This window comes from Euprymna scolopes, chromosome 29 (assembly GCF_053919585.1).
Source record: "Euprymna scolopes isolate OS-2025 chromosome 29, ASM5391958v1, whole genome shotgun sequence".
Lineage (NCBI taxonomy): Eukaryota > Metazoa > Mollusca > Cephalopoda > Sepiida > Sepiolidae > Euprymna > Euprymna scolopes.
The window spans coordinates 66646668-66660283 of NC_136510.1; the positions used below are offsets into that span (position 1 = coordinate 66646668).

The 13616-nt window shown below is 34.4% G+C and overlaps 1 protein-coding gene across 1 annotated transcript in view; it reads left to right on the top strand.

The window, feature by feature from the left end:
* Positions 1-13616, top strand: part of LOC145252681 (inhibitor of nuclear factor kappa-B kinase subunit alpha-like) — a 193960-nt gene that overhangs the window by 21818 nt on the left and 158526 nt on the right. Inside the window, exon 2 of the mRNA XM_080112502.1 lies at positions 9362-9444. Coding sequence (XP_079968628.1) covers positions 9362-9444 — 83 coding nt within the window. The remainder of the gene's footprint in view (positions 1-9361; positions 9445-13616) is intronic.

The following is a 13616-nucleotide window of genomic DNA, read 5'->3' on the forward strand; positions in this document are numbered from 1 at the left end:
AAAAAGTATACCAAAATTTTTCCATCAGCCAAATTAAAAAAGTATACCAAAATTTTTCCATCAGCCAAATTAAAAAAGTATACCAAAATTTAAAAATCAAATAGAACGATCACACATTATGAATAATTAAATTCTGCATGCTAAAACAACTCCCCAAAGAAAAAAAAACATTGTAAAAAATGTGTGAATGACAAAAGAAAAAACTTGATTTGAAATGACTTTATAAGGGTTGAGAGGTCAACAAACAAATCTAATCTTCTTCTTCTACTTCTTTCTATCTATATAACTATATACACTACATGTATGTGTGTGTGTGTAAATATCTAACAGGTAAACTCTTAAACTAATGTTCACATAACACTGAAATTTTCAGGAAATAATATTTATCAATCAAGGATGGTTTATAGTGAATAATATTTTTGTTTACATGAATGAATAACGTGTAGAGACATCGGCAAATTTACATGTAAAATGTACATTAACACCAAGCAGACATTTTTTGTGGTCATACGCATGCGCACAACATTAGGCTGGAACGCTAGATGTTTTGATTTAAATTCTAGCTGATAACACCAACTCTTTTTTTTTTGTTGTTTATTAATAAAAAAGAATGAAATAATACATAAATTTTACTCACGGTTTTGAATTTGTAAGACTATATATCTTATTTTACGATCTCATATTTATTTCATATATATTTTTAAGATGGAGGGGGTGGAAAATAATATATGCAATACGAACTGTGCTGAAATAATAACATTTAGAAAGCCATTCTTAATATGGGGGAAAGGTATATTTAAACTATTCTGTACTTTCACCTAACAATTTATTAAATAAGAAACTGAAATACGGACTGTGCTGAAATAATAGCATTATTTAGAAAGCCATTCTTAATATGGGTAGGGTAGGGTATGTTTTTTACTATTCTTCACTTTCTCCTAAGAATTTAAAATAATTGTCTCAGTCATGAAGACCAAGCAACCAAGTTGTTTTCACCAGGCATTATCTCCTCCTTAAAAACAAAAGGGGGTGGATATGAGGTTGATGAATACTGCACCAGAACAGATACTACACTTTGATCTTAGCAAAAAGGCCAAGTAAGCATAATATAGTTTCCTACCATGCATTATCTCCTTAAAAAACAAAACAAAATAATCGACACAGAATATATTTTAAGAATGGGGGTGGATATGAAATAAATCTTGGAAATGGCTGAAGCAGTTCACTATCAAAAAAATACTTTATTTTATAAATATTTTAAAGGAAGAGGAGAGTGGGGATACGGAGTCAGGCCCGGAAACGGCTGAAGCAGTTTATGATCTCAAAATTACTTTATTTAACATATATTTATAAGAGACAGGGAGGATATGAAGTCAGCCCCATAAATGGCTGAGGCTGTTTAGGATCTCAATATTCCTTTATTCCATATTTATTTTTAAGAGAGGGGGAGGGGGTGATATAGAATCAGTCCCGGAAATGGCTAAAGCAGTTACGATCTCAAATTTTCTTTATTTCATATCTATTTTTAAGTGATGGGGTGATATGAAATCAGTCCTGGAAATGGTTGAAGTAATTTACGATTTCATACTTACTTTATTTCACATATATTTTTAAAAGAGGGGGGTGGGAAATTGACATTCGGAATATGCACCGTGCTGAAATAATAGCATTATTATTCAGAAAGAGAGCGTATATTTTTAACTATTCTGTACTTTCATCTAACAATTTAAAAATGGAAAAATGGCACACAGGATATGGACCGTGCTGTTATTATTTAGAAAGCCATTCTTAATATGGAGAAAGGAAGGTATCTTTAACCTACCAATTTTATAAATAAAAAAACTGATATACAGAATAAGGACCGTGCTGAAATATTAACGTTATTTAGAAAGCCAATCTTAATATGGGGAGGAGAGTTTTTAAAACTATTGTACTTTCACCTAACAATTTATTAAATAAGAAACTGACATGCAGAATATGGACTGTGCTGAAGTAATAAAGTTATTATTTAGAAAACCAATTTAATATGGCGATGATGTGGGTTAAAATTATGAAAAATGATTGTCAAAATTAGTAACATATCCAGGAATTATGAAGAATGATGAAATGTGAGTTAATAGATTGGTGTGTTGGTAATGACATAATCGGCCCAGACAATATATAAAAGTCGTTATTTTTGTAAGAGGTGGCCATAATGTGTGTTAAAATTATGAAAAATGGTTGTCAAAATTAGTAACATATCCAAGAATTATGAAAAATGATGAAATGTGAATTAATCGATTGGTGTGTTTGTAATGAAATAATCAGCCCAGACAATATATCAAAGTTATTATTTTCGTAAGGCGAAAATGTACATTAAAATTATAAAAAAAGATTGTCGAAATTAGTTACATATCCAAGAATTATGAAAAGTGATGAAATGTGAGTTGATTGGTGTGTTTGTAATGAAATAATCAACCAGACAATATATCAAAGTTATTCTTTTCGTAAGGGAGGGGGTGATAATGTGGGTTAAAATTATAAAAAATGATTCTCGAAATTAGTAACATATCCAAGAATTATGAAAAATGAAATGTGAGTTAATTGATTTGTCAGTCTCTAATGAAATAATCGGCCCAGACAATATATTCAAAGTTATTATTTTAGTAAGGGGGTAGGCGATAACATGGGTAACAAATATCAAAAATGATTGTCAGAAATTAGTAACATATCCAAGAATTATCAAAATGATATGTGAATTAATCGATTGGTGTGTTTGTAATGAAATAATCGGCCCAGATAATATATCAAAGTTATTTTTTCTAAAGGGAGTGATAATGTGGGTTAAAATTATGACAAATGTTGAAATTAGTAACATATCCAAGAATTATAGAAAAATGATGAAATGTGATTTAATTTTGTAATTAAATAATCGGCCCAGACAATATATCAAAGTTATTTTCTTAAGGGGGGTTTCTATATATGGGTGATGGGTATATATTATGAAAAATGATTTTTGAATTTAGTAACATATCCAAGAATTATTAAAAATGAGGAAATGTGAGTTAATTGATTGATGTGTATGTAATGAAAAAATCAACCCAGACAATTACAAAGTTATTATTTTCGTAAGGGGGAGGGGCGATAATGTGGGGTAAAATTATAAAAAATGATTTTCGAAATTAGTAACATATCCAAGAACTATAAAAAATGATGAAATGTGAATAAATCCATTGGTGTGTTTGTAATGAAATAATCAACCCAGACAATATATCAAAGTTATGATTTGCGTAAAGGGGAGGGGCATAATGTGGGTTAAAATTATAAAAAATGATTGCCGAAATTAGTAACATATCTAAGAATTATGAAAACATGATGAAATGTGAGTTAATTGATTGGTTTGTTTGTAATGAAATAATCGGCCTAGACAATTTATCAGTTTCTGTAGGTGGTTAACAATATTTTTCTGAATTTTCAATGTTAACTTCGGGGAATGACGTCACAGTTGTAGTGGTGAGTAGGAAGACACATGATTATGTTGCTTTTTAACGTGCTCTGGAGTTCTCTAGCAATTAACAAACCTTCACTTTTGGGTTGGGGCTGGAGGGAGTAATGTCAATTTTTGGGTCACTATGCAATCTACCACAATGTCATATTCCAAAAATATGGAATAACTATGGACTCATATTCCGGAAATGACATGGTTTCTCTTACTAATGTGTTGGTGGTGATTGTGGTAGGAAGCAGGGAGAACTACATTAATATTGAAAATTGTGGTAAAGTAAAAGTTGCCTAATCATCATTCGCGTCAATGCATTTATGTAATTATTTGGAAAACCTGCTGAGTTATGGGCAAGAAATTAAATCATTTCACTTAAAATGATGTTGTTAGTAGTAGGGAGGGAAAGAACACAGTAATGTGGAATTTTGTAGTGAAGCAAGGGTTGCTTAATCACAAAGCTTTTCAACATATTTGTTTATTTGTTTGTAAATCCTGCTGAGTAATCTTCCGAAAATGACGTCTTTTTTTCCAAAAATATTTGTCGGCGGTAGTGGTGAATGAAACAGAGTAATGTGGAATTTGATAATGAAGCAAGGGTTGTTTAATCACTTAACTGTGTCAATGTATTTATGCATTAATTTTAAAATCTTGTTGAAACATCTTCCAAAAATTACATCATTTTTCTTACAATAATAGTGCTGATAGTGACGAAGGAAAGAAACACAGTAATGTTGAAATTTATGGTGAAGCAAGGGTTGCGAAGGCATTAACCAACACAATGTATTTATTTATTAATTTGGAAATCCTAATGATCCATCTTCTAAAATGATTTAAATTTTCTTAAAATTATGGTAGCCTTGGTGGAAAGAGAAATTATTTCATATATGTTGTACAATACCTGTTGAGAGTATGTTAGATTAAATTACCCGTCTGAAGGTAGGTAAACATATTTTAAATAGGTGTTGTAAATTACTCGTCCGAAAAAGGTAAAATTATTTCATATACATTCTGTAAATTATCTGTCCTAGGGAAGGTACAATTATTTCATACACGTGTAATAGCCGTCCTAGGGTAGGTAAAATATTCTTTTGCTCGAAATAGCAAATGATACATGGACATTAAAAATTCCTCTCTCCAAAGAATAACAATAACAATTATATTCAAAATCAACTTAAATTTTCTCATTGTTTATATGATCTTGAGCAATCCCGGGTAGCCCTGCTTGTTAAAAATAAAAAAGCTTGATCTGAAATAACCTTATAATGGTTGAAAGGTCATTAAACACCTACAAACAATACATGGCATGATCATGTTGACACACTAGTTCTCATTAGATCACCGAAGGTAAGCAATGTTGAACCTGAGCAGTACCTGATGGGTGACCATTTGGGAATACCAGGCGCTGTATGGAGGAAAATATTAACATTTCCTTGTAAGAACATAATATTGACATCTACCCTAACTGGGATATGTAACTGAGAACAGTTTGTGAATTTTCCCTAGATACTCCCTAGACACTTCCTCCTTCAGGGGAAGCTGATTCAACCAGTCTAGGATGAATGTCGCTGACTATATAAAAAAACAACCATTGAAAGTTGAGAAAAATCTATGCCATCTATCTTATTGCAGCGTCATCTCTAATGATTTAGGCGGACAGTTCATTATTCCGAAGAGGAATTAGTTTGCAATGTATTCTTTTCTACCTCTGCCAGGGTGCAGCAAGCACATTGGTCAGCAGTTGATGACCTGGACGATATCTACAAGTGGTTGGTCTTTGATGGTGGAATTTTTATTTTTTTTTATTTTACACGGTGGTCACCACATCAAGGCCCGGAAGCCACTCAGGGATAAGGGTTATTGCAAGTACAGTACGTTAGTGTGGAGATTTAATGAAGTGTTTACTTAAGGGGGCAGTTCATTAGGAATTTGTTTACGTTGGACTTGAAGACATCCAGGTTGTAGTCAGGTGAGAAGCAGGCAGACAGAACAGAGTTCCTCAGGCGTGCAGTTCTAAAAAAGAAGCTTTGTTCATGGAATCTACATTTTGATTTAGGCACGGATAAAGAGTGGAGAAAATTTTTGACAGTGGATTCAGCTAGACGGGTGTTTTTCGTGAAAGATTAGCGAGGGGGAGGGCCAGAGATTGGAGTTCAGACGAGCACCTGCCATGAAAATAATGATAAAACAAGGATAGGCTCACAACGTCTCTTCTGTGGGAGAGAGGTTGCAGGGAAGAGAAAAGGGCATCCCCCACTAAGCCACGAAGTCTATTTTGTACTCTATCAAGGCAGGATAGGCTGTTTTTAGCAGCTCCTGCCCAGATATGGCAGCAGTACTCCATCCTTGGACATACTTGGCTTTTATATAGATAGAGAATTGCATCAGTAGTGAGATATTTTCTGGAGCGGTAGAAGGATCCCACCATCTTTTCAGCGACCTTGGCAACAGACTTGATGTACGTGTTCCATTTCAGATCAGGAGTAAAGGTCAAGCCCAGAAGCTTGTCAAAACATGGGGCTTCTCCTAGACGAGAGCCATCCATTTCAATTGATGCCAGATGGGGATCAGAGCGTTGATGAGGTAAAGATAAGAGTTTTGTTATAGATGCATTGAAGGTAACCAGCCACGTCTTCCCCCACTGAACCACGTGCTCGAGATCAGAGGAGAGAGAATCAGGGAGAACTTTGTCATTTACAGCCTTTGATGTGTTGCCGTAGATGGTCGTGTCATCAGCATAGATGTCAACGAATGATTTAAGTATGTGTTTAGGGAGATCATTGATGTAGATCAGGAAGAGAGTTGGGCCCAGGATTGACCCCTGAGGGATTCCAGTATTAATGCTGCAGACCTCTGATTTTTGTCCATCGACCACTACTCTTATGAGCCTATCGGAGAGAAATGATTTAATGATTGAGAAAACATTTCCAGTTATACCGTAGCTGGAAATCTTGTGAAGTAGACCCTTATGCCATACCTTGTCGAAGGCCTTTGATATAACAAGAGCAATTGCCCTAGAAAGGAAGCCTTTGTCAAGAGATTCACTAATCCTGTGAGATATAACCGTTAGCACATCTGCGGTAGATCTTGCAGAACGGAAACCATATTGTGTATCACTAAGAAGGCTATTTCTGCTGAGGTGGTTGACTATTTCTCTATTTAATATGGATTCCAGCAACTTACTCATAACACACAGGAGACTTATTGGTCTGTACTGAGAGGGAGATGACTTATCACCTGAATTCTTAAATACAGGGCATACTGATGAGGTTTTCGAGGGAGTTGGAAAGCACTTCTCCTTAAGGCAACGCTTAAACAGTTTCGTAAGTATGGGAGCAAGTTTTTGGCACTATAATTGGGATGCCGTCAGGGCCAGTTGCTTTACTGGAATCAAGGTTCTTGATTAGCTTGGCGACCTCATGCACAGATATTTGTATGTTACCTAGCTTGTTCTGTGTTATAGAAGGAAATATGGGGAGTTGATGGCCTTCGTTGCATAAGGTAGAATTAGCTGCAAAGTTCTTGGCAAATAGTTTGGCCTTGTCGGATGCTGATGAGATGACCTCCGGTCCATTGATAATGGTTGGGATAGAACGCACACTTCTGTTCAGGATCCTATTTGTTATTTGCCAAAACTGGTGGGAACCAAGCTGCTGATCAGCTACTTTGGATTTAACAGACTGGGCATATAGCTCTTTTGCATTTTTTATTACTCTTTTACAATGGTTGCTGGCGTTCCTGAAAGCAGCTTTAGTCTCAGTGCATCTATTACGTTGGTAGTTTTTTTTTGTTTTTTTTTATTAGTTATGGAAAAAGTGATTTCTGTGCGCGATAGCAGCAGCACATTCTGGGGAGAACCATGGTTGGCTGTTAGGTTTTTGTTGGAATATTTTAGATGGTATGAATCGCTCTATGCCTACAATTAATCATTCGGTCAGATCTGATACTATAGAGGACACATCCTTTTTAAACATGGAATGCAGAGGTAAATCAGATATGAATGTACGGAAGCTATCCCAGTCAGCCATAGAGTATCGATATACAGTACGGTGGAGGGGTACGTCTGGTGACTTATTACATTCCATTTTTATCTTAACTGATACGATGGAGTGGTCGGAGGATCCTAGAGGAGAAAGAACGGAACATGAACATAGCTCAGGGGAAGTTGAGAGAAAAAGGTCTAGGAGGCTTGCATATTGACCGGGTGTATCGGGCACACGGGTGGGTTCGCGAACAATCTGAGTGAGGTCATAAGCAATGGCAAAATCATGACAAAACCTCCCCTCATCATCTGTCTTATTTGAATGGGTCAGCCATTCCACATTATGGATGTTGAAGTCACCACAGATGTGGATGTTAGCTGAGGGATGTGCAGACAGGATGTGGTCTATTTTCTCAGATTTACTCTTAAAGATAGTAACTCCGCTGTTATGGGGCCGATAGAGGGCAAATATAAATGCAGTGGTGTAAGCAAGTGCAACCCGTAAGCACATATAGGGTAAATTAGTATCTTCTCTAGAGATATCCCTGCCACACGGAAAGCCATCTTTAATGTAGGCACATATTCCATGCCCATGGCGATCTTGGGGGTCAGATTTAGCTGTTAAGTTAGAGTATCTGTTAATTATGAACTCATCTAGGGAAGTGGTCGGCCCTATTCCAGTTTTGCTTAGAAAGAATATGTCCGGTTTCGTCTCCTGTAATTGGGTTTCAACCTCTGGAAGGTTGGAACATAGACCCCTGATGTTAGAGAAGGAGACCTGGTCGTAGGGGTCTACGTTGGAAGATGGGGTTCTAGGTTTATTCGATTGGTTAACCATTTCGTGTGACCTTGTGCAGCCCTGGGAAGAAGCTGGTTCAACCCTATCAGAGTGAATGTTACAACATCTGAATATATAATTTTCATCTTAAATTTTGATAATAATAATACCAAAATAATACCAAAAGAAACAGTTTGTGTAAATGTCCAAATAAAAAGTGATATGAATTAATATTATTTGGTAGTATAAGTAAATATTTTAGAATTTAAAAATTTCTTTAGTAATTGTATGTCTTTACTAACATTGCATTACATGTTTTAATGAAAGATTGAGGTTTTGGTAGTTTTATAAATTTGTGGTTGTAAGTTCATTGGCTGTGATCATCCAATCATGGGTTTTGTTTGAATTCAGTGGTATTTGATTTTGACACTTGTAAAGTTTTGAGATGGTTGTTGGTCAACAGTGCATCAAAGGTTTTTCTCCAAATAAAATCACAACTTTGAACTTAACACAAGTAACAATTTTTTACTTTATAAAGTCAAAAGACTCATCAACAACAGACTTGTTCTGAGACTAACTGAATCGCCTTTCTGTATACCAAACGAAACAATCCACCACACCAAGCTCCAAGCTGCATATCTTCCTTCTGTCATTCTGATTTGAATATGTAGACATCATCTGTCTGTAGATTTTCACTCAGTGAGCTCCACTTGAATTTTATCAGCTGTTAATCTTTGGGTATAAAAAAAATGTCTGTCCAGAAGATACATTATCTTTGGTAGACATAAATTCATCAGAGTCTTAAGTGACCTGCTTTCTCAACATGGACAGCAATTACTTTTTTTAGAGTAGAAAATATCAACTCTTGGTAGTCTCTTCAAAGAAAAAATATTTAGTCACATTTACAAAACTGTAAACATGCATCACATTTTATTTTTCCACTTTTTTTTTCTTGAGTCAAGAATTAAAAACATTTTTACTTGGGGAGCAGTTAATTTTTTCTTGTTTTATAGATAATATTTTCTATATATTATTTTTTCAATTTTCTATTCTATATTTAATAAATATTTTCTCTATCTACACAAAATGAATTGGAAACATTTCTCTTTTTGTTCTTTTTCAGAAACTGACAAGTTTGATGGTTGGCAGAGGATCACCAATTTAGGAAATGGAGGATTTGGTACTGTTGATCTATGGAGAAAAGGGGTATGTATACAGACATTGTTTTACTAGTATGTTCAGTTCTGATTTGTCATTTGGATTTGTAACTCGGATTCTGTCAGTGAAGGTTGGCACAAACTCAACCCTAAAAACAACAACAAAAAAATGATAATCACTGTTTTGATAATTGGAGTGTGGAATTTTTCATGGATCACTTTAAAAAATGAATTCTTTGGATTTCATTAATTAAAACAAGCAAAAATTAAAACCCTAAAATTAAGTTGTTAATAATGGAAGAATACGGACTGCTATTTTCTTTGGATTTTCAAATTAAAATCAATTTTTATGGTATCTTTTGTTAAATTGTAAGGTGAAAGTACAGAATAGTTACAAAACGCCCTCCTCTCTTCATGTTAAGAATGGGTTTTATAAATAATGTTATGATTTCAATATGGTCTGTATTCTGCATAAGTACCAAAATATTTTATTTAAAATTTCAAGAGTTGAAGTTGAGCATTTCAGCTATCAACTTCAGAGGTCAGATTTAAAAAGGAAAAAAATAAAAATATAAAAAATAACACTGACTCTAACTGCTAATTCTTATCTTAATTCACCTAACTAGAAATATACTTTTAAAATTGGTTAGATATCGTTTACATTTCAATCAGGGCCACAGTGTTAATAGCTCAAATGCTTAACTTCAACTCCTGAAATTTAAAAATATTTAACTCTGACGCAATGAGTTTGCTCTGTTGCTTCACATCTTTGCTTTCAACACTATATATAGTTTTATTAATCCTGCTATCCTATAAATATTTTTAATCTGATATTAACTGGATTTTGATTAAAAAATACCATATAATGTTAGATTGAAGGAGAAATATTCTATTAAGTATGCATTGATATGATGCAGATGTCCCGGTTTTAATAAATTTCAATATATTGCTAATGCTTCATTGAAAACAAAAATGAGGCAAATATAGAATGGCTTTTGTTTTGATCAGCATCAATTTGTGTATTGGATTATTTGTACAACTATTGTCATCTTAAGTGTTATTCTCAACATTTCAGTTGATGTAACCTCTGACCTTCTTCAGGTGTATCTTGTTGAACTTGAAAGTCTTTCTATCAAATTCAGGAATCTGTATAGAATTTCAAATGGAATCCTTTATTTAATCCATGTGGGTAGCATGCTCTCATTCATTCCACCTCTGACACCTTGAAACCCATATACCCAGACCTGGCTGTAGTTTGCACTTCAGATAGACAATATAGGAACTAAGAAACTTATGTCACACCTTAATTTTGGAATAAATTTTGGAGTAAGCCAGATACTAAAACAGTTAATTTCTGGTAGCAATTTAAAATGCCTAGCAGTCTTCAAGATTAGTTGATGAGGGTTGAAACATCAAGCCATGATAAAAGTATACTTTTTTTTATAAGAAACGTTTTATAAGAAACTTATGATAGGATGGTAAAAATCTTAAAAAAACTTCTAGTACTATCTCAAGCCAATAATATCAAAATTATTGAGAAACTTTTAACCCTCAAAAGACTATGGGAGGTCATTTTGACGCAACTTTTTAAACATTTGTTTATATTTTCTTGAAAATGTGATTTTTTTTCGCTCTAATTTTCTACATAACTGCCTGAATATTTCTAACCTATCATAAAGTGTCAAAAAATCAAATTTACAAAATAATTTTTCTCCAGGGGTGTCCTTGAGAGTAACCCCTATCAAATTTTTCAGAAAATCCAAAATAATAAAAGTGATCTAAAAGGATCAAATACAAAATTTTATTGCTTTTCATGATAGGATACTCAAAACTACGTGGAATTTATCTGGAAACAAAAATATTGATTATAGTGGCAAAACTTGATGAAAAATAATCAGTTTTCCTGAAAATCAGCATTTTTCTAAAAATCACAAGATTTCTTGACTTGACCATACTTCTTGAAGTCACTACACATCAACAAAATGCAAAGCACGGCTAATTTTTGTGGATATGTGATCTAAGAAGGCTAAGGAACACAAAGATCTAAAATTGTTTCTATTTCTTGTGTTTCGTGGGGTTTAGTTTCTAATTTTCTTTTTTATCTTTCTTCAGAACAGTGGATTACTTACAAGGCTTGCTCACTTATTGTTCAATTCAATTTGAGTGTCACAAGTTTGACTATAATTGGTCCAAGGGACTTGAGAATCTATCAGACTTGGAGCAAGGTATTGTTGAGACATTGTTGTAGAGAGTTGGACTGAAAGAAAATAAAGGTGAATTATCGACTAATTGCTTCATCACAAACAATATTTTCAAAATTGAAAATATTGTTTGTGATGAAGCAAAAACCACAAAGAATGTTGTGGTGGATTTTTACAACACAAGAGGTCAAAGGTGAACAACCGATAGATATGTTTGCTGATGGCAAAAGATCTGAAGACAAGAGGGTATAATGTAACACCAGGTCACTTTCTTTGTTGTCAGTGCACAAAGAAATATGTGAGTCTGACAGTTGATGACACAATGGATCCAGATTACGAACCTGTGAGTTCTGTGAAAACTTCACAAAAAAACTTGAATGCAAAACTGGTATCCAAATCCAAATCATGACACTTGCTCTTGATTTCTGATCTTGTGAATACAGCTTCAAATTCTTCAAGGTGTCTGAGTATTTTGTCAAAACCTAACTCTAACAAAGGGAAACGATTTTTCCCGGAGACAGTCGACATGATACAAATGTATGAGAATGATGAATACAGCCGCCAAATACCAGGCAAAAAGGACTTTGTTAGTTTAGCAAAGGGTGTTCACAAACAAAAATGCTTGATAGTGCATAATTTGCATGAACTGTATGTTGCTTTTAAATAGAAGTATCCCAATGTCAAGTTGGGATTTTCCAAATTTGCGGAGATGTGGTGTGTTTTAGATGGATCTACGAGTACACATTCTGTTCTGTGACATACATCAGAATGCAAAACTTCTTGTCGATGCTACGAAGTGGAACATTACTTACAAAGATTTGATTTCAAAGTTTGTGATTTTTCTAACAAAGAGTGTATAATGCATTGCTCTGAAAATTGCCCTGGTAGAGAAGCATTGCAGAAATTTTGGATGAGGAGATGTATGATATGAACCCTGATGAAGAATTTCATTTTAGTCAATAGGACACAATCAGCCATGCAACATTAACATATTCAGAATATAAAGATCTATTGATTGACGCCATTGATAATCTTACTAGACACTCATATCTAGCAAAATGCTAAGCCAGATACTTGAATCAAAAGAAAGAGAATCTTTGTTCCAATGAGGTCCTTGTTCTGGGAGACTTTGCAGAAAATTTTCAATTTTTAATACAAGACGAAATTCAAAGTTATCATTGGAGCAAGGAATATTGTACCCTGCACTCAGTACTGATTTACTACTGAGATTCTGATCAGCAGCTAAAGCACATGTCATTGCGTTTTATTTTGATGACAAAACCCATGACATTGCATTCGTGTATCAAACACATACACTGACTGTTCACTTAATCCAGACCTTATTACCACATGTGAACAAATGATGGCTGCAGGGCTCAATAAAAAAAACTTCAAGAATTTCAGCAATTTATGTTTGCATAAGGAGGACTTTGGTATTCAAGGTGAGTGGGTTTTCTTCACCACCAGTCATGGAAAATCCCCTTGTGATGAAATTGGTGGTTCAGTAAAACGCCATGTGGTTAAGCGGTCACTGCAACGCCCTCTTAATAATCAAATCTTTGATTATAAAGCCATGCTTGCTATCTACCAAATGTCTGCCATCCGTTTCTTTGCGATCAGTAAAGAAACCATGGAGAAGGTGAGAAAGTCACTTGAAGCAAGGTTTTCCAGTGCCAGGAACCAGAGATAGTCACTTTTTGTTGACAATGGTACAACCATTGTCAACATCACAAATTGGCCATAAGTTGTCCAGTGTGGATGAACTATATATTGATATTCATGACCAACTTGCCATCAATTCTTTAGATCTCTGACATCACACCAATCCAATATGTAACCTGTATTTATAATTCTTTTGGTGGGTTGATATCGTGAATGAAATAAATGCAGAGGAAGGTAATGTAACTGTCAAGTTCATGCATCTCCATGGACGATGCAAGACATAGTTGCCCGCAGATTGATGATACATGGTTTTTCCCATCAAGAAAATTCTGTGTGTTGTATCCCCAACAACATATAT